This window comes from Balaenoptera musculus, chromosome 10 (assembly GCF_009873245.2).
Source record: "Balaenoptera musculus isolate JJ_BM4_2016_0621 chromosome 10, mBalMus1.pri.v3, whole genome shotgun sequence".
NCBI classification, from domain to species: domain Eukaryota; kingdom Metazoa; phylum Chordata; class Mammalia; order Artiodactyla; family Balaenopteridae; genus Balaenoptera; species Balaenoptera musculus.
Genome location: NC_045794.1, coordinates 33,122,038 through 33,143,801, shown reverse-complemented (window position 1 = coordinate 33,143,801; position 21,764 = coordinate 33,122,038). Strand labels below are relative to the sequence as shown.

Here is a 21,764-nt window from a genome sequence, read left to right as displayed (position 1 = left end):
TTAGTTCCCCGACAAGGGATCGAACCCCGGCACCCTGCAGTGGAAGTGTGGAGTCCTAACCACTGGACCACTAAGGAATCCAGGGATTATTTTAATTTTTAAAAGGTATAGCATTAGAAAACTTCAAGAATTTATTGTTAAATGGTTAAAAACTATTGTTAAACTGTACCATTTTACAAGTTACCCTAGTGAATTGCATGTCTAAAGTATTGAACTCTGGTGATGTACTAAAAGGATACATGAATGGGTAAGAACCTGCACCATCTAGTGACAAGGATCTTTCTCTTCTCCGCCAGCCACTCTTCCAGACAGGTAAGAAACACTTTAGGAAAAAGGTGTGATTTTTGTGGTGAAGTAGGAGAAGTAGCTCCTGTATCTCTGTCTCCATGGAAGCCTAGTACAGGAAGGGGTTTTTCTAAGATAAGCACCAATAAATGAGAGGCAGTGGGTACAGTGCAAGGGCATATGCCTTGGTACTTCGCAGAAAATGGGTTTCTGGTTCTTCTACAGGGACTACGTTGCAGAGTTGTAAAGTACAGTTTGGAGAGTTGTAAATTTCAGCAGTGATTGATTGATGATCCACTGCCCGGAATGTGCTTAACAGGCTGTAAATCCTGGTATGAAAAAAATACCTCACTGTAGAATTGTGACACAGGTAAATGTATTCATTCTGAGAATATTTACTGACTGCCTACTATGTGTCAGACTATTCTAGGGGCTGGAGACGCAGTGATGAAGACAATGAATAAAAGTTCCTGCCCTTCTTGAAGTTATGATTCAGAGGTGGAGCTTACTTTATAATGGTGGATGTTATATTCTAGCGAAATGGTGATTTGCACGTTGGGGATTTTTAGAGTGCTCCATTTGCTGTTCTTTTGATTTAAAAATACTTTGTTGGGCTTCCCTGGTGGCGCAGCGGTTGAGAGTCTGCCTGCCAATGCAGGGGACACGGGTTCGAGCCCTGGTCTGGGAAGATCCCACATGCCACGAGGCGGCTGGGCCCGTGAGCCACAATCGCTGAGCCTGCGCGTCTGGAACCTGGGCTCCGCGGCAGGAGAGGCCGCGATAGTGAGAGGCCCGCGCACAGCGATGAAGAGTGGCCCCTGCTTGCCACAACTAGAGAAAAGCCCTCGCACAGAAACGAAGACCCAACACAGCCATAAATAAAAAATAAATAAATAAACAAAAAAAATTTTAAAAATAAGACACCCACTCATAATTAAAAAAAAAAAACTTTGTTGCCATCACTTTTGCAAGTAGGCCAATTTTTGTTAATCTCCTTGATAATCCATCCAGTTGAGGAATTTAAAAACATCACAATACCTTAGACTTGGAAGGGACATGAACTGAGATAATAGTTTTTTGTTTTTGTTTTTTTAAAAGGCGGGGGGGGGGCGGAGGGGGGAAGCCTTTTAAAAATTTTATTTATTTATTTTTGGCTGTGTTGGGTCTTCGTTTCTGTGCGTGGGCTTTCTCTAGTTGTGGCAAGCGGGGGCCACTCTTCATCGCAGTGCGCGGGCCCCTCACTGTCGCGGCCTCTTTTGTTGTGGAGCACAGGCTCCAGACGCACAGGCTCAGTAGCTGTGGCTCACGGGCCCAGTTGCTCCGTGGCATGTGGGATCTTCCCAGATCAGGGCTCGAACCCGTGTCCCCTGCATTGGCAGGCAGATTCTCAACCACTGCGCCACCAGGGAAGCCTCGAGATAATAATTTTAACTCCTTTATTTTACAGATGGAAAAAAGGAAGTGACTTACCTAAATTTACTATTACATTACTGAGAGATTGAAGACTAGGCCTTAGATCTCTGTAGGCTTTTCTCAATCATATTCCTCATGGTTTCTGGGTTTCTGAATTGAGGTCTGAGTCTTAAGAAGCGATGCTTGCAAAAAACAGATGGTGCGATGAGTTCAGAAACGGCTGTAGATTGCAAACCTGATTTGGTTAATCAGAAAGCAGGGCTTGAAAATAGAAACAGACTCACAGATATAAAAAACAAACTTGTTACCAAAGGCGAGAGGGAAGCAGGGAGAGACAAATTAGGGGTATGGGATTAATAGATACAAACTACTATGTATAAAGTAGATAAGCAACAAAGATATATTGTACAGCACAGGGAATTATAACCATTATCTTGTTATATTTATAATGGAGTATAATCTGTAAAAATACTGAATCACTATGCTGTAACCGGAAACTAATACTGTAAATCAACTATATTTCAATAAAAAAAAAAAAGAAAGCAAGCAAGCATGACTTGGTGAAAGACTGACAGGGTATCTGAGCCCTAATCCTGGCCGGTTCATTAAATAAAACATTTAACCTGGTCCCTAAATTCCTTGTCTTTCAAATGTAGGGATAGGCTAGTTGATGAGAACATTTGCATAGTACTCTGAGCCCTTTAAAACATGCATTTGTCTAAAGAGATTTACAAAGTGCCAGCACATAGTGGTAAAAAATGTTATTAGGCTAAGGAGTCTCAGAGCCTTAGCAAAGTTCTTGATCAGCGTGGTGACATAATGTTACCAGCATTTTTTATTAATCTGGTTGTGAATTACTGAATAGATTGAGGAAGTGGGGCTGGAGCTTCAGAGACCAGTTGGATGGGTTGCCAGACTCCAGTACAACACGAGGGCATCCAGTACGCTAAGGTAATGAGACCTGGGAGGAAAGTATTCTTTTCTTAACAACGTTCAGGGCACATGCAGCCTCGTTATTTACAAAGAAGAAAAAAGGTTTTATGAGTGTTTTTTGTTGTTGTTTGTTTTTAAAGCAGCTACTGTAGAGGCCTGGGAGGCGAGAAGAGCGCATTTGGAATTAAACCAGGGTTAGATTCCGGGCTTTATCCTTTTCTAATTAGGTAATATAGAGGAAGTCACCTAATCTCTCGAGCCTCGGTTTCGTTTCCTCCAAATTAAGGGCGACAATCCCTACTTGGTAGAGCATTCGTGTGCACAAAACCAAGTGGCTTAAGGCACCTAGCAATGGCGCTCACTGGTGGCTGCCGCCTGCCCCCGGGTATCCTTCGGGCTGGGGCTGAGACGCCAAGGACCGCCCAGGCCCGGAAAGCGGTTCTACCTGGAGACCGCAGTCGCGCACTCTGCTCCGGAGCCGGGCTGACCTCTGAACGCCGGCCCCCGCCTTGGACCAGGCTTCGCGCAGGATGACAGAGCATCTCTCACTGGAGGGGCTCCCAGGATGCCGACAGGAAGCGGGCGGCACCGGGCGGAGAGGCGGTGACCGCGCCTGAGGCTGCGGCGGCCACCCCCACGCCGCCGCCCGCGAACTCGCCGCGAGTGCTGGGCCGCGCTGGCCTCGTTTGAAGTCTCCGGCGCGGCCGCTGGTTGGCGGACGCGGGTCACGTGGCCCAGGCAGGAGTTTCCCCGACAGCTGGAGGCTGCGTGGGATCCGGCGGCGGCTCCGGAGCTCGGCGGTGCGGCCTACCCCGCCCCCTCCCTCCTCCCCCGCCCGCTTCCGCCCGGCTTATTATCCTCCTTATTGACAAACAGAGCGGCCGCGGCGGCGACTCTCGGCGTGCGTTTGTAGCCAAGCCATGGGAGACAAGAAGAGCCCCACCAGGTAACAGCGCCCGGGCCCCCGGGCCCGGACTGTGCAGGCGGCGGGGCCCTTGCGCCGGGTTTCGGGCGGCCGCCTAGCTCGCCGCCCGGGCAGCAGGGCGAAAACGGGGGCGGTGCCGCCGCTGCGCGAGCGCTGCCGCGTGAGGGGCCGGCGCCGGCCGCCCCACAATGGAGTCGCGATGGCGGCGGCCGGAGCGGCAGCTCGGGGTGTCCGAGCGGCGGTGGCGGCGACGGCGGCGGCGGCTGCTGCTGCTGCTGCGGCGGCGGCCGCGCTCGCGCCCCCGCCTTCCTGACTCCCCTCCCCCTTCGAGCCGGAGCCTGGCGCGCTGGGGGCCTGCAGGGCTGGGGTCGCGGGACTGGGGCGGGAGGCGAGGCGGGGCGGCCGCGGGGCCCGGGCGCGGCCCGCTGGTGACCCCGCGCCGCGTCGTGTCCGGGTTGTGTCCTGCAGGCCGAAGCGGCAACCGAAGCCGTCCTCGGATGAGGGTTATTGGGACTGTAGCGTCTGCACCTTCCGGAACAGCGCCGAGGCCTTCAAGTGCATGATGTGCGATGTGCGGAAGGGCACCTCCACCCGGTGAGTCCCGGTCTTGCCCCGCGCGGCGCCCGCCCACCGGCTCGCGGCGCCGAAGACGCCCCTGCGGCCGCCGCCCCCCCCTCCCGTGACACTGGCAGACCTAGCGGGCGGAGACGAGCCTGAGGTGGTGGCCGCGATAGGAACTGGGTCAGATTGATCGCGACCCAAGTGATGCTTTGCGGTGAGGGGTAATTGAAGAGGCTGGAACGTTTTTGCTGCCAAGAGAGAATAAATTGTTTAAGGGAGGCATTAGCTACTGCGATTTAATTCGTGTCGCTGGGTGTAATGCCCCCCCCTTCCCCACCCCTTCCCCACCACACAGTCCGGATGTAATAACGTTGGCTGCATTGTTGTGTTAGTGTGCAGGAATCAAAGAAAAACCATGAAATCCTCTTTAGGAGCAGAAGATGTCATTTAATGTCGTTCCTCAAAAAAGTATCTGATTATAGAATCCACAACAGATTAAGCTTCCTTTTTTTTTTTATATAGACGTCTGGAAGGGTCAGATCCGCGGTTTGTGTAGTGTTTTTAATCCCAAGTTCTCTAATATTGTATAAATAAATAGTTGGAGGTGAGCCCAGTCACAGGAACACATTTTTCCTGAAAGTATCTGAATATCTTTAGTTTGATTAAATGGCAATCTGTTAGACTATACAAATGGGATAAAATGATCTCTGCTTATTTTCGGTCTGCATTTTATTGTAAGCTTACAGTATGATAAGAGTCTTTTAAAAAACCACTTGAGTGTATTAAGTGGATAAAGAAAATCATTCAGGAAATTCAAAGTCTGTGGCATTCTTGATCTGCCAGCACTTAGTTACTGTGATTTATGGCCTAATATTTAGATGACATATATTCTTGATTAAAGTCTGTTAGAAACTGGACTATCACGAGTATACTAATGCGATATACTCTTGTTTTAAAAAGGGCTATACAATAGTAACATTAGAGGAATATATTCAGTAGGAGTTAGATTCCTAAAAATGAGATATCCAGATTTTTAAACACCATTTATAGCATTTTATTAAATTTTTAAGTGTGAACACATAAATGGTTGTCAAAAACTTGAAATTTTAAGATCTGCGTGAAGCTAGCTGCTTTTGACATACCTGTCTTTTTGTAAACCACAATATGCTTTTCGTATATTAATTCTCATTACATTGGATAAAATATATTAAGTATTTTTATGATGTCCTTTAAAAAGCAAATTTTCAAACAGCTACTAAATTCAAGGGAATATAACAGAACATGCTAAAAAGAAAGAAGTACCATTTGCTAAAATGAATGTGGTAACTATTTTTGGACCCGTGATTTAAGTATTTTGAAAAGCAGAGTATCTTTGTATCTCTAAGTCTATATAAGGTTGGATTTGGTTTAGATTATATTTGTATATCTATGTTAGTACTTTGTACTTTTTGAAACGCTCAATAAGCAATTTTCAGAAAAGGCAGGAACTTTAATGTGGAGACAGTTTTTATAATCTTAATCTCTGGTGCGATATTGTTGCTTTTTGTTGTTCCCTCTCTATTTTCTTGTAGCCATTAGAAAAATACTGAAACGAGAAGAGCCTATATGTTTATTTGCAGGGACAGCAAGGAAGGGGGGAAGCTGGTGTCCTACTCCACAGCCAGTCTTGGGGTTAGAGGAACCCTGAGAAATAGAGTAGGTGGTGGCAGCTCAGAAGAGAAGAAACAGGCCGAATACCTGGCACCTGGAAGAAGAAGGAATATAGTGCACAGGGGAGTCGGCCCAGGACAGAGAAGTGGGCCTAGTTTAAAAGAGGCTTGAGGCCCACATGGGGGCCCCTGACATTTCTTACCAGTACATCTGAGCTCTTATAGATCCAATTTTTAGTGGTGGAAACATTACTTGAGAAGGACTCAGAGAAGCATTGTCATTTGGATTGAAACTGAAGAGGCTCTGGGCAACTCACCAGAAGTCTAAGGGACACTCTGTTCCTAAAAGTAAGTGTTCTACACTACGACCCTCTCAGCTTCTTCCTTCCTCTCTCTGAATTTGTCTCTTCTCTTTTGATTTTGGCCCTAAGTTAAACCTAAGAGCTCTAATTTCTCTGTTACCTGTTATTTTTCTCCCTCTGTTTCTGAAATTCAGAGTGGAATCCATGTTTGGGTAGAACAATGGAACAGGGCACTGTTAATAGGGCAGATATTGATTGCACCACAAAATATTTGTCCCTCTGGTAATGTTAGAAAAACAGGATTAAAGGACTATATAACACTGGAGAATCAAAAGTTTCAGTAGTTGGAAGAAATAATTCTCTATGACTGACATGTTAATTAGCAGTTAGGGTAATTTCAAGAATAAGGTTGGCAATTACTAAAGCAGGGACTGGATAGCTGCAGAGCAGAGGGATGCAGTTTGCTAATTACTTGTTTTTGTGACTGACAAACAGGACTCGAATCCCTTGGGTCAGACTCACCTTTGAACTGATTTTGTCTTAGTCACCAAATGCGAGGCCAAGTCTAAGCCAATCCCAGAAGTTTGAAAAATCTTTTCTTTTTAAACCTCCAGAGAAGATGGAGTCCATGACCTCCCTTTAAAGTCTTTCTGACAGTCTTTTTTGTTTAAAGGATATCTAATTCAAATCCTTTGTATTGCAACAGATGACCTTTTCCTTTGGCAATATCCCTGGTAGGTCATGTTCTTCTGCAGAATAACTGTACGGAATGAAATGAGGTTATATTCATAGCAGTATTTCAAAATGAAATGTGATTTGAAGTAGCTTCAATTCCTAAATTGATAAATTATATTCTTTAAGTGTATGCCATTTCTCTGATTGAATTTTAATTTTGTACTTGCTGGCCTTAATTAGTTTAAATTTGACTAATCTTTTTTAAAAATCTAGAATCTAAATAAATAGATAGTTCAAAACTGAAAGTTTTCTATATTGTGCTTTTGTGAAAGAATCAATGATAAATGTCAAACTGACAGGAAAAATATGAAAAAGTTATGGTGACAGTTATTTTCAAAGGTACTACACAATTTCCTTCATCTTTATATTTCAAATTCTTTTAACGCAATAAGTGTCTCAAATATAAACCTAAGAAACTTTAAGAAATCAAGAACCATTCTGAATCATCAGAGAAAAATAAATATTTAGTATAGTGTGTGTGAGGGTAGTACAATCAATGTATTGAGTTAGACTCGTATCTTATTGCCACTTCACATAGGAATAGAAATTAATGCTTAATTCAGATCGCAGATATTTAAAAATGAAAATGTTAGAGCTACTTGTTTTGGTTTTGAACTGTGATCTAAATGAGAACCTATAAAACACCTAGTCCAGAGCAGGCTTTCAAATGTAATTTCAAGCGTAACAGATAATGTTATATTTTCTCAGGATAAATTGTAGTAGTCCCTTTAGGTTTCTCAGAGATGTTATGTTAGAGAATGATGAGAAAGATTTCACATATTAGCAAGAGTACTAGGTGTTACACTAGGAGTCTGGCAGTGAGTTCTTATCTCATTTCAACCACTTCAACATTCAGCAGTTTTTATTGAATGTCTTATTTTGTACGAGGGCTGAGCTAGGTACTAGACATACAGTGTTGAGCAAAATAGATGTGTGTTTCTTCTGTAAAATTTTATGATTTGCTGTGAATTCAGAAGCACTTTGAATTGTAACCAATTCTGTACATGAGGTAGTATTAGCAAATCTTTATGTGTGAGCTGAAGAGGTGAAATTTTCTTGTTTAAAAAAAAGTGTTTGTAATTGAACAAGTATTATGGTTAGGATCTGACTGTTGTTAAAAAGAATGAGTTATTTCAGCTTCTATAAAATGGAAGTAAACAATATAAAGTTCACACTTTGAAGAAACTTAAACCAGTTATCATCTGATAAAACTCTTTTTCAGTGTCATTGTTGTCTTGTCATACTTGCTTTCTGTCTTCTAATTTGAGGCTTGGCACAGATTCTCCTAGACCCTTGGTGTGGGAATGTGAGGAAAGAATTGCGGACCATCTCAGTCAGTCTGTTTTTCAGAATGCAGAGTTCTGAGCCTCCCTTACCTGAGGAGCCTTTCCAGCTACCCCACAGGTGTTGTTCAGAGACTCCTTATTCTAGGAGGTTGGTTGGTTTGTTTTTCTCTCTACATCTTGGGTTAGAGTAGTCACACGGGTTCATTGTTTAAGAGAAATTTTGAAAGTGATTAGTGTTTGGATAGTAGTGGTTTTCAAAGTGTGATCTGATGAACGCTGAGGGTCCCTGAGGACCTTTTAGGGAGTTCATAATCATACTAAGATGTTATTTGCCTCTTTCACTGTTGACACTTGAGGAGGTGGTGCAGAGGTAATGGTGAGTGAAACTGCTGTCTCTTTAGCATAAATCAAAGCAGTGGCACCACATTGCTATATTCATCGTAATCTTCACCGCCATGCACATGCAGTAAAAATAATGCTAGTTTCACTTAAGAATATTGTTCATGAAGCAGTAAAAATGACTAATTTTAGCAAGTCTTGAGTCTTTCTTAATGTTCTGTCTGATGAACTGGGAAGTACAAGTAACGCACTCCTGCTGCATCCCAAACTAGTGTGGTTGAGTCGCGGGAGAGCAGTTGTAGTTGTTTGTAGTTGTTTGAGTTTTGAGCAGAACTAGCTTCTTTCATAGAACATTATTTTTATTTGAGAGAATGCCTGGCAAACTGTGGTTATTCAGACTCGGATATTTAGCAGTTTTCTCAAAAATGAACACAGTAAGTTTGTCACTTCGGGGAAAACAATTGATAATATTTGTTGCCAATGATAAAAATTGAGCTTTCAAGTGAAAATTAGAATTTTTGAAAACTTGTAACCACTACAGTGAGCTTAAGAGCTTCCTAGTAGTTTAAAGATGATATCAGATGGTTATATCAATGAATATAATTTCTGATATTTTATCATGTGGTTTGTCAACATTTGGAAAATTTGCGTAACTCAGTAAACCAGTATTTCCCAATAACCAACGTATGATGTTACAAAACCATGCATAGATAATCCACTCAAAGTATAAAATAAACCAGTGGATTTTAAGGGAACACTATGAAAACTTCATTGACGTGCTTCCAGATTTCATATGCAACTAACGTTTGCGAAACAGCTCTTTGTTGTGCTTTTATTTAGTATGAAAGAAGAATATCCACAATTATCTGAAAAGCCTATTAAAATACTCCTCCCTTTCTCAACCACATATCTGTGGGAGTCGAGATTTTCTTCATATTCTTGAAACAAAACAACACATTGCAACAAATTGAATGCAGAAGGAGATATGACAATCCAGATGTCTTCTATTAAGCTGGGTAGTTGAGTACCGCTAAAAATATACAATTACAACTCTTCACACAAGGTTATCTTTGTTTTGGAAAATATAGGGTTTTTTCATAAAAGTATATTATTTATATTAAAATATGATTTTTTAAAAATGAAGTAATGTATATTTAAATTTTTTTATCAGTTTTTATTTTCGATATAGTAATTTATTTCTTAATTTAGATAAGACCTAGATAAACAAAAGCTCTTTTAACTTTTGAGAGTATAAAGAGATCCTGAGACCAAAAAGTTTATTGACTATTGGCATAGAGTCTTATTAGCTTTGGTTTCTGTATACAGCAGGTTTACCTCGGCAGGCATTCTTTCCCTTTCCTTTATCCTTTGTTGGGTGAGAGCTCTGATATAACCTAGTGACCTAGTTGTTAAACTCAGGGACCTAATCTTAGTCTTCTTTCCATGTCACCTCAGTAGTATTTGATGTTGGCAGCCTTTTTTAAAAATTGAAATTCTCCTTCCTTGACATCTCTTACACTCCTTTTTCCTAGCTTTCCTTATACATCTCTGAAATCAATTTCTGCCTACCCAAACTTGACTTCTTTTCCCTATTCCTTATTTTGTATAGGGCATAAACTTTCTTTAACCTAAGCTAGAAACTGTCTTTTTCTCAACTTTGATTCTAACTCATCGTCATCCCTCGTGTCCAGTCTTCTTTTGGCTTGGCTCGCAAATCTGTCCTTTTTACAGTTTATATCACTGTAATTTAGAAGCCCGTATCATTTCTCTCATGAATTATTGGACAAATGGGTCTCTTCTCCAGAATGCTGCTAACATTATTTTCAGTAATTTTTTTTTTTGAAACCTGTGTGATTATGTTGTTCTCCCTGTATTTAAAAAAAAAAAAATTGAGACCTTTCTAGTGACTACTGACTAAAAGTTGAGCTCCTGAGCATGGTGTTCAAGGCCATAATAATCTATGCCTAGATTGCCTTGCTAGCTTCAGTTCCTGCTGTGTATCCCAACCAATCCTATGCTGCATCAGTACTCAAGTATTTCTGTCAGATGGTACTTCTTAAAAGAAATCCTCTGGGATTACAATCATGCCTGCACCACCCCCACTATCATGTTGATTCAGTGTATCTATGTGTATGTGTAGATAATTATTTCTAGAGAATGCAGTACTGTCTAGATTTTTGCCTGCTCTCCCAGGCAGGGACTGTCTTACTCACTTCGGTATCCCCAGAAGCTAGTAAAGTACCTGGAACATTGTAGGCATTTAAACTTTGTCAATTAATGTTCTTTTAAATTTGACTGTTACTATTTGCCACCTGCCATTGCTTTTCCAATAACTTTTGAGATTATATTTGTAACAATATTACCAGATTATTTTGTCCATAATTTGTAGGTATTTATTGATTCAGCATTATTTTTATTTTCACAATTTTGCTTCGTATTTTGATACTGTGTTATTTGATTAAAAGCACAATTTTTACAGTTAGATGAGTAACTGAGATGAGTGATTCTGAGTCTTTATTTAAACATGGGAATAGTATTTTTATAACACAGTATTTGATTATTTTGAAGATTAAATAAAAACATAAAGAACTTAGCACATGTCTTACCATATTTTATTTGTTCTTATATACATTCTTAAAAGCATGTATGTGTACAAGAGAAAATATAACTTTTATCTCCGTTTTAGAACATTTTTAGCTTTGTCATTTTTTTGTATTGGCATATACCATTATATAAGTTTCATGTGGTAGCATTATTTCAAGGATGACATTGTACATGAATACCTTAGCATTTTTAAGGTATAACTTTGGAAAATTATGTATTTATTACCTCACAACCTTTTCTTTAGGTCTTGTTATTTAGATTACTGAAATTTACATAGTATAGCTGAAAATGAGAAGTATTTCTCCTAAACTACTGAAGTCATGAAAGAGTACAGCATATTATAAAATATATTTTATTACTCGATTAAATTGTGGGTTCTCCGTTAAATGATATTTAAAGTTAAAATAGTTGATGTCAAGAGCCTATCAAAAACTAAAATATACTAAACATAGATTTGTAGTATTTGAGATTGTTTAATTGAAAAATAGTTTAGAATTCAGATTTTGCATTTGTTTGAACTACACTGAATTTAAAATTAATGGAATGAATTAAATTTAATTATAATTCAAATGGAAGTAATTTTTACCTTATGACTGAGACAGTATTATTTTATCTATGAACATGTTACTTTTAAAGATAAATCAATTGTACAAATTAGCAGACACCTATATAACTATAGAAATAGGCAGACATTCAATAAAAAAGGAATTTTCCCTCATCTTGTGCTTCTTTACTATTTCTAATTGTTCAGTCAAGCTAAAAAGATTAGTCATTGATATCTTTCTAGAATTTGTTATTTTGCCTTCCTCATTAACTGCTTATTCTTCAATATCCAGCTCACATATCTAGTCCCTGTGACATTCTCCTAAGCCCATCCCAAACTTGCCTTCCTTTGTGTTTTTTGTTGATATCTCTGATTGTGATCTCTATCTAGCTTCAGCATTTCCTCATAAACCCAGAATTGATTTTGTCTTTCTCATGAAGCTGAGTATTCTCTCTCAATGGGACAAATTAACCTGAGAGAGGAGGATGGCTGTATTCTCTTCCTGGAATGAATAGTTCCTCAAAGTCAATTTGTGATGCTTACCTTCATTCTATCATTTAGCATACTATAGTTCTGTTAGATGTATGCATTTACTCTCGTTATGAGTTCCTTAAGAGGAATATGAGTTTTTCATTATCTTTTTCGAAGATGTTTAGCTAAGTGCCTGGGAAATAATAGGTGTTCAATAAAGGTTTGTTGAAAGAGGAATATAGGTATTAGAAAGGAAAAGTTATTATTATTTTTTTTTAAATAAGCTTTGAAAAAGTTGGAATTCTGATACAGGTTAAGTCATTATTTGGAAAAGAACCCTCCTATATACATGTGTGAATTATTGGAAATAAATTATCAGAAGTGAACAAAATTCTAGAATTCTGCACATGCTTATTCTAGGTTTCTTTGCTTATTCCTCTTTCCTTCAAGGTTAGATATCCGGCCAACATACTTTGGTAGAAAGATTAGCATTCTTTGGGGTATCAAGTTTTCATTCAATGAAACCTTAGGTGTTTTTTTTTTTTTAAGACACATTTTCGTTAAATAATTATCTTTTATAACTTGTAATGTTAGTGGTTTTACAAGTGTGTAAAATATTATTATGTCATTGTGACTTTGAAACTAAACTATTCATTTAACAAATATTTACTGAACACTTAACAGTGTTTTGTTTATTGGCTTTCATGATTGCTAAAATCTCTACCTTTTGTTATATATGCTCTGTGGTTGATAATCATCTGTTTTAAAAGATTCAGTAGGCATTTTGTTCTGTAATGTTGTTTATTATGGAAATTTACAGAATTACTGAGAATTTTAGAGCTGGAAGGAACCTTTTAAGAGCTTCCAAAGTGTTTAGTCATTTTCTGAGACAGGCTATTTTTTATTTCTTGAAACCTTAATGGTAGAGATAAGATAATTTTCAGGGGGAAGATATTGAGGGGTATGGGGTAGAGATGTTGGTATTTAAACTTTTGAAGTTGTTGAGGCCACTATTGTTTCCAAACCCTTTCGTCTGGGATTTTCAACTCTGGAGGATTCTTGCTGTGCTGCAGTCTTAGAGAACTGCCAGGTAATGCATAGCAATCTGCTGGGTGAGGTCTTTTCTGTTTGTTGGAACTCATGGCTCTAGCTTAGTAGCCTCTTGACAAGTAAGAAAACAGGCCTGGAAAGATTGAGCTGTTCAAGGTCAATAGCTGGTTAGTGCTAGGTTCAAATGTTTGGATTTCTAAGTCCTTTTTATTACCTTGCTGTGGTAGCATTCAAATTTGTAGCAAGTAACTTCTTAAGGATTTCTTCTTGTAAATTTCATTATACCTGTATCTAGTGCTGTACATCTTGAAAACTTCTAACATTAAACCTACTACTTACAACTGATATAAGAACTTATGTTAAAATCTGGGCTAGCACTATAGTGAATGAAAAACAAAATGACTGTCAATTGTTTTCTCTATTTTAAGAAATATTTTTGAAGTTAAAATGTCAAACTTCATTTTGATGTCTTTTACAATAACGTTTATTGTGCTGTATATCTTGACCTCTTTGATATCATAGTATTTCTTAGGAGAAAAATCCCAGTAAATATTATTTCCCTCTTTTATTTGTGATATAAATTCTAAGAATCTCTAATAGTATAACAAATTACAAATTTGACTGTATGTGTGTATGTGAATGTGTGTGTATGATAAAAAATTTATACAGTTCTCTGACGTTTTTAGACATGAGTTAAATCGCTTCATCTTTACATATTTTATAGTCTGATCAGGGTTCTTTTACACAAAATCATCCTTTATAGGATATACTAGCAATGAGCAACCTAAAACAGCAGCATGTAGATAATATTCAATGCCAGAGAAGTAGTTGCTCAGGAAGTAGAGCTTTATGTGTATTTGCAAAGTAGGCAAAGTTGTTTTGGTCATTTTTTCATCTTTCTCCATCCTTTTTTGTTATTTACTTTTTGTCTACCCAGGGCCCAGAGTCTCCTAGCCTACTTTCTAAAATGTTCTCATTTCTTTATTTACTAGAAAATCTTTCCTGTTTTAGGTAAATCTGAATAAAGTAGTAGTTTCAAGCGTGAATATAAGTAACCTGGGCATGGGGGATAGAATTATTTACTTCTTTAAGATCATAACTCTTTTTCTGATGATAAAAGTGTTACATATTCATTGAAGATACTAAAGTATAAGGAGGAAAATAAGAATGCCCACCATCATAACATCTCTCAGGCCAGAGAGATGTTAGCACAGCATTGAACGCACAGCCATCCTTTCCTTTAGCCCTACTGTTCTTTCAGGGCCAGCTTTGGGAAGCCTCCTGTGAGAGAGCAAGTTGCCGGAAATAAGGGAGTAAGGATGAGATGGGTTTGCCAGTTAGAGTCAAGTAACAGGTTTCTTGGCGTAGAGAGAGCTGTCCTTCCCTCAGAAGGGCCCAGAGGTTTTGAATTGTGCTCTTTGGAGCCCCGAGATCTCCTGAAATTATCTCAGTGGCTGCCAATAGGAGCAAACAAGTGGGACTTTGTGTTCCCACACTCCACTTCAGCCAGATCATCTATGCTCTTATACATTTTATGTGTTAGGATTTCTCTTAATTTTTATTTCCTAAGTGAGTTTTGCTATTAAAACCTTTTTTTTTGAGAATCATTGCCCTGTTCCATCCATTTAGCCTTCTACCACTCAAATTCTGCTCAGCACAGGCTGGATTGATTGTGACTGGACTTCTTAGCCTCACATTTCAAAGGGAAGCGCTAATAATGAGTTTTGTATAGTGGTGGGGAGATTTGAAGCTTTTCCCTTTGAAAAGCCTTTTTCCTTTCTCCCTTCTTCCCTGTTCCTTTCCTTTTTTCTCACCCATCTTCTTAGACATTTTGCTTTCTTTTTTAAGACCAAGGCTGATAAGGCCCAGGACTCTATAATCATTGATTAGATGAGTAATGAGCAGTACAACTTACAGATGAAAAATATTTTAAATTCATAGTGTCATCAAATTGTACTTTTTGATAAAACTTAAGGCTATTTCATCATCTATATGAATGTGGTTATCAAATTTGCTCAGTATTCCCTTGTTGCCAACTTTTCGTAAACTTAATGTCTCTGATTCACACAGCACTTTTCTGTAATATTCCTTGGTAATTTACATTTTAATTGTAATCTTGCCATCTTCCACTTGTGTAGGATTTCATTATACATGTTTTTAGTGCAGGAAAATATATCTAGTTTTATTTTTCCACTGTGTATTTGTTTTTAATTTTTATGTGTACTCATGATAATGGAAAGCAAAAAAAAGAAAAGAATGTCGATATTTATGAGTTGCTTGCAATTATGTAGTATAGTGGTGAAGAGTTTTGATTCTGGAGCTCAACTATATGGGCTTATATATTAGTCTCAACACTTACTGGCTGTGTGAACTTGTGAAAGTTACTAACTTTGAGCCTGTTTTTTCAGTTGTAAAATGGAGATGATAATAACAACCAAGTGTTGTTGTGAGAATTAAATGAGATAATTCTTGTAAAGTACTTGGCACAGTGCCTGGCATACAGTAAGTCCTCAAAAAATATTAGCTGAAACAGTCAAATACATGAGTGGTAATATAATAATAGACTTCCATATATAACAGTCCCTATTGTCAAATGTGTGGGTTCTAGTGGGTGACTGACAAAACCAGAACATAAGAATAAGTGTTTTCTACTAAAAAATGATACTTCCACAAATTGCTTCAGGGATATTTTCACCCTCTTACCCTCCTTTCCTCCCTCCCTCTCTCCCTGTTTCTTCTCTGCCCTTCGTGTGTGTGTGTGTGTGTGTGTGTGTGTGTGTGAAGCTGATGTGGACTTCACATAAACATTTGGGCCTTACCAGTAAAAGTTTTTGCATCTAGAAAGTACTTTGGTAGTGTAATAGTGGTAAGCAGTGTATATAGACTTAAGAATTGAATAGTTAAAAGCAGCATTTTTTTTTTTAACTGTCAGAGTTAAGGAGTAAGTCTGCTTTCAAGGTTGGATGGTCAGACGGCATGGTCATGGTCTTTTTTAGGCCACAGTGTCTTGTTGTTTATTATATTATTTCCTCTGCTTTGTACTTTCTTATCCTCCACAGTTTCTTTCTTATTCTTTATGATTGCTCAAGGCATCATCTCTCTCAAGAAGCATTTCTTTATCCATAGGCCAGAATGAATGCCCTTTCAATTACTCTTAAAGCATTGTGTGCAAAATGTGATGATTATGTTTACACAGTGTATTGAAAATATTTCATTTTGTTTCTCTCTCCTTCCCTGAACTGTAATCTCCTTGAGAGTAGCGCGACCAGTCCAGAATCACATTTTAGTTTAAATCCCCACCATGCCATTTATGGTCATATAACCATAGGGCTTTGTGGTGATGATTAAATGTGATAAATGATGTAAGGAACTTAACGTAGTTTTTAGTTAATAATAATGGTAATAATTGTAAATGATATTAATAAAAAATCCCAGTGTCTGTCATTGTGTCTTGCGTAGGTACTGACAATGCTTAACTGAACTGCAAAGGCTCTTTATCGTTTATCTGATTCTGTTGTTGCTTTAAACTGTTTTCCACTTGTTTTTAAGGAACATTTACATCATTTCATTTCATTTCATTTCATTTCATCGGCCTGTGAGTTGGGTAGAGTATGTCTAATTGTGCCCATTTACTTCATAAAAGAACTTGTGTCAACCTAAATTACCTTCATACTCAATTTTTTCAGCAGTTTAAAAAATGTTTTCTTTTGTCATCGATACAATGCATAGTTGAAACCACAGCAAGTAGCATTTTATTCTAAGTTGTGATTATTGTGTTGAATCTTAACTAGCGGTAGAGAAACCATTTGGTGGAAGCCGTTGCAGTAGTCTAGGCAAGAGACAATAGTGGCCCAAACAAGGATAATGCCAGTAGGAGAGAGAAGTGAATGGATTCTAGATATGTTTAGTAGAAAATGTATAGGACTTGATGGATGGTTGGATATGGTTGTGAGAGATAGGAAGTTGGGTTTTAGAGAGGGAAGAATCGAGGATAAATCCCAGGATTCTGGCTTAATTATGCAGCTAGGTAAATGGTGGTACTTGTCACTGACCGGAAACAAGAGGAAGGACAGGTTTTGGGGAAGGTAGTGGTTCACTTTTAGGTTTGTTGAATTTCAAGCATCTGAGAGAAATCTGAGAAGGGGGATCTATGAGGCAGTTGGATATTTGGGGCTTAAGCTTAGGAAGGAGATCAGGGCTATAAATATATGTTTGTTAGTCATCAGCATACATGACCAAATTGAAGCCATGGGATTGAGACAGATCTAGACAGATCAAGGAGAGAATAGATAGAACAGCATGAGAAAAGAGAACCTAGGACAGAAACTTGAGAAACATCATCACTTCCTTGTGGTGGTAGAAGAAGAGCATCCTACAAAGAAGAAGAAAGAAATAGAGGAGAAAGAAAAATTAAGTAGGGAGTGAGTAGCCCAGGAGAGTGTAATGTTATGGGAATAGAGGGAAGAGAATATTTTCAAAAGGAGGGGATGTGGTTGGCCATGGCAAATGGCTTTTACTTTCATCAGAATCTTAATTTTTCCTTTGCATTCTGTATAATATTTATTTTAACAAGTGTTGCATTAACATTTATATTTTAAATTGTAACAAGATTGTAATCCTGCATAGTGCTTGCACTAAGCTTTCCATGGTAGTTACAACAGTTCTAAATTATATCTAATAAAGGAGGTTAATAATGGTAGGTCAGGAGATGAGTAAAATTATGTTACTAACTAACTTGTTTCAAGGAAGAGTGCTCTAATGATCTAGAGCATTCTTATCTAAATATCACCAAGCCTCTATTTTTACAGGTAACTCCTGGTTATAGAAATTAATAGAATTAATTTAAAAAATTGGATCCATGTTGGTATCAAGAATTTTTTAAGTGGTAAGTACAACAACTTGGAACGCTTTCTTGGAAAACTGCATAGTTAATTGCGAGGGAGCGTGTATAGTTTGAAGAAGTTCTTATCTTCTGTTTTTAGAAGGAATGAATCATAACATTAGATCAGCTAACCAAATCACAGCACTTTTCATAAAACTGTACAGTATATTTGGTCTGTAAAGTGGTAGTCATTGTGGAGTATATTGGATTTGATGTTATCCATGATTCAGATTTTTTTTTAAGGCAAAAAATAATTTTGTGACCTTTTAATGCCATGCTAGACAAGCTCTAATAAGCCCACTTGTGGGTTATCTCTTTTGAGAAGTGTAAGTTCATTTAACTTAATGTCCATAATTTAGATTTTATGAGTGCTGAATAACAAAGTTATTATTTAGAATATAGTCAGTAGGTTACACTATTACTGTTGACCTCAGACTATTTGAAACTTATTATATTAGAAAAATTTGCCATTGTTTTATAAATCAGTTTTACAGGACTTCCCTGGTGGCGCAGTGGTTAAGAATCTGCCTGCCAATGCAGGGGACATGGGTTTGAGCCCTGGTCCGGGAAGGTCCCACATGCTGCGGAGTAACTAAGCCCGTGTGCCACAACTACTGAGCCTGTGCTCTAGAGCCCGCAAGTCACAACTACGGAAGCCCGCATGCCTAGAGCCCGTGCTCTGCAACGAGAAGCCACCGCAATAGAAGCTCACGCAATGCAATGAAGAGTAGCCCCCACTTGCCGCAACTAGAGAAAGCCCATGTGCAGCAACAAAGACCCAATGCAGCCAAAATAAAAATAAATAAAATAAATAAATTTATTTAAAAATAAATAAATAAATCTGTTTTACATCAAGAATATGCACTTATGTTTTAGAGATAGTTATTAAGAATTGATTTGAAAATTAATACAGGGCTTAGAATCTCTTTAGATTAATTTTAATATTATGGTCAGAAAAGGTGAGAAAAAGAATTTGAAACTGCAGAGTAAGAGTTAGATTTCCTTATCGTGTTGACATAATTGTTGGCATTCAGAGTATTGTTAGCTGTTATTTTTGTGTATTGGGTTGGCCAAAAAGTGCCTTTGGTTTTTAAGTAAAAATAAAAGACATGTTTTTTCATTTTTACCAAGAACTTTATTGGACAACGTATTCACCCTTTTGTTCCACTACCTTCTGCCTTTTTTTTTTTTTTTTTTTTAGTTAATTTATCTATTTAATTTTGGCTGTGTTGGGTCTTCGTTTCTGTGCGAGAGCTTTCTCTAGTTGCGGCAAGTGGGAGCCACTCTTCATCGCAGTGCGCGGGCCTCTCACTGTTGTGGCCTCTCTTGTTGCGGAGCACAGGCTCCAGACGCGCAGGCTCAGTAGTTGTGGCTCACGGGCCTAGTTGCTCCGTGGCATGTGGGATCTTCCCAGACCAGGGCTTGAACCCGTGTCCCCTGCATTAGCAGGCAGATTCTCAACCACTGTGCCACCAGGGAAGCCCCCCTTCTGCCATTTTTCAGGCAACTTCGTAATTCTGTCTTCCCAAAACTTTTTATCTTTTTGAGCAAAGAACTGTTCCAGGTGCCTTTTACAGTCTTCCAGGGAATTGAAATTTTGTCCATTAAGAGAATTTTGTAAAGACTGAAATAAGTGGAAATCTGAAGGTGCAATGTCTGGTGAATACGGCGGATGAATCAGAACTTCTCAGCCAAGCTGTAACAGTTTTTGCCTGGTCATCAAAGAAACATGCGGTCTTGTGTTATCCTGATGGAAGGTTATGCGTTTTCTGTTGACTAATTTCAGACGCTTTTTGTCAAGTGCTGCTTTCAGTTGGTCTAATTGGGAGCAGTACTTGTTGGAATTAATTGTTTGGTTTTCCAGAAGGAGCTCATAATAGAGGACTCCCTTCCAATCCCACCATATACACAACATCACCTTCTTTGGATGAAGACCGGCCTTTGGTGTGGTTGGTGGTGGTTCATTTCGCTTGCCCCACGATCTCTTCTGTTCCACATTATTGTACAGTATCCACTTTTCATTGCCTGTCACAATTTGTTTTTAAAATGGAATGTTTTCATTATGTTTCAGTAGAGAATCTCATGTGGAAATACGGTCAGGAAGGTTTTTTTTTACTTAACTTACGTGGAACCCAAACATCAAAGCGATTAACATAACCAAGCTGATGCAAATGTTTTTCAGCGCTTAACTTGGATATTTTGAGTATGTTGGCTTATTTCCCGCGTGGTATATCGTTGATTGTTCTCAATTAATGTCTCGATTTGATCAACTTCAACTGGTCTCCCTGACCGTGGAGCATCGTCCAGTGAGAAATCTCCAGCATGAAACTTCAGAAAACTGCACAAATCTTTTTTGTGTGTTTCAGTTGCGTTTTTACCTTTCTTGAAATAATAAAGCATAATATGCTAAAAATGTTGCTTATTTTCTTCCATCTTCAATATTAAAATGGCTACACAGAAATTCACCAATTTAATAAGTCTTTTTTTAAAATGAACGATGATATGACAGCTGTCACATACAGTCTAACAAAATTGTTTCGAATGAAGTTAAAGACAACTAAGTGCTACTAGAGCCATCTTATGGAAAAAACCGAACGAACCTTTTGGCCAACCGATCTTTAACTTGGATACTAACTATAATTAGCTAAGGAAGGACTAATGCTTCTCACATTTTGGACTAGGATCAGGAAAATGTTTCCTTGAACTAGAAACTATTAAGAATAGAGGGTATTACTTTTTTACAGAAGTATCCCATTATACCAGATATGGTTTATAAAATGTGGTGCTTAATTATGGGACTAGGGTATTTGTCAAATTAGGAAGATCAAAATATTGTTGAAGATCAATTAATGTGATTAAGGTATCCTTAGGAAGAATGACTAGAACATAAAATGATATAAAAAGAAAAACCACACAGCCAATTGGTTAGTGTTTAGCATAGTACAGGAGGTGGTAGGAAGTGAGAGATGTTATTTGGCGGTTGCTAGAATGGTGTTTTATCCTGGGGTTGTAGTAATGTAGGCTTCTTTATATTTAAGTTAACTGCATCTTAAACTTTAAAAAATTTCAATTAAAAAAAGCTTGTAGACACAACAACCAGTTTTCAGGGCTGCTGCACACTTAGACTGTGTGCATTATGCAATTCTTTGTAATGCTTTGGTTCCGTCCAGATTTGTTGGGAAAGAAATGCCCTGGAAGGTGGCGTGTGATTTATTAATCAGTTTGAGGAGGTTGGTTGGTATAGTTCAGTTGAGTCTTATCTGCTTTAGCTTTAGGTTGAATTTTTGGACCTAAAAACCAAGAACCAAATTCCAAATTGGGCCCCCACCCATTAACTCATATTTTCTGTGAGTTCCTTTTTAGGAACATAATTAATATTCACTTTGCAACTTTTAGCTTAATACTAATTACTTTGTAATGCTTTCCATATTAGTTACCTGTTGCTGTATAACAAATCACCACAAAACTCAGTGGCCAAAAACAATCAGCATTTATTATCTTCTCTCTCTCCCTCCCTCTCTCCCTTCCTTCCTTTCTTCCTTCTTTCCTTCCTTGTCAAAAATTCAGAAGCCGTTTAGCAGGTGGTTCTGGCTCAGGATCTCTCAGGCTCAGTTGAGGGAGGATCCACATCTAAGCTCACTCAGGGTTGTCGGCAGGCCTTAGAATACCTGCTTCCAGCTGTTGGCAAGGCCTCAGGACTCTGGTTGTTGGCCGGATGCATTAATTTATTGGTCATGTGGGCCTCTCCATGGGGCTGCTCACAACATGGCAGCTTGCTTACCCCA

General features: G+C 38.7%; 1 protein-coding gene across 5 annotated transcripts in view; it reads left to right on the top strand.

Annotated features, from left to right (window-relative positions):
- The first annotated feature begins 2,929 nt into the window (after positions 1-2,929).
- The window catches only part of YAF2 (YY1 associated factor 2), a 65,863-nt gene continuing 47,028 nt past the window's right edge, over positions 2,930-21,764 (top strand). The window contains exons 1-3 of one of the 5 annotated variants that reach the window (XM_036867002.1): positions 2,930-3,577; positions 4,025-4,150; positions 5,737-6,112. In XM_036867002.1, the coding sequence (XP_036722897.1) occupies positions 3,552-3,577; positions 4,025-4,150; positions 5,737-5,938 (354 nt within the window). In that variant the 5' untranslated portion in view covers positions 2,930-3,551 and the 3' untranslated portion in view covers positions 5,939-6,112. Of the gene's footprint in view, positions 3,578-4,024; positions 4,151-4,222; positions 4,332-5,736; positions 6,113-21,764 lie in introns of those variants that run through there. The other 4 variants (XM_036866999.1, XM_036866998.1, XM_036867000.1 and 1 more) reach the window with 4 other exon arrangements.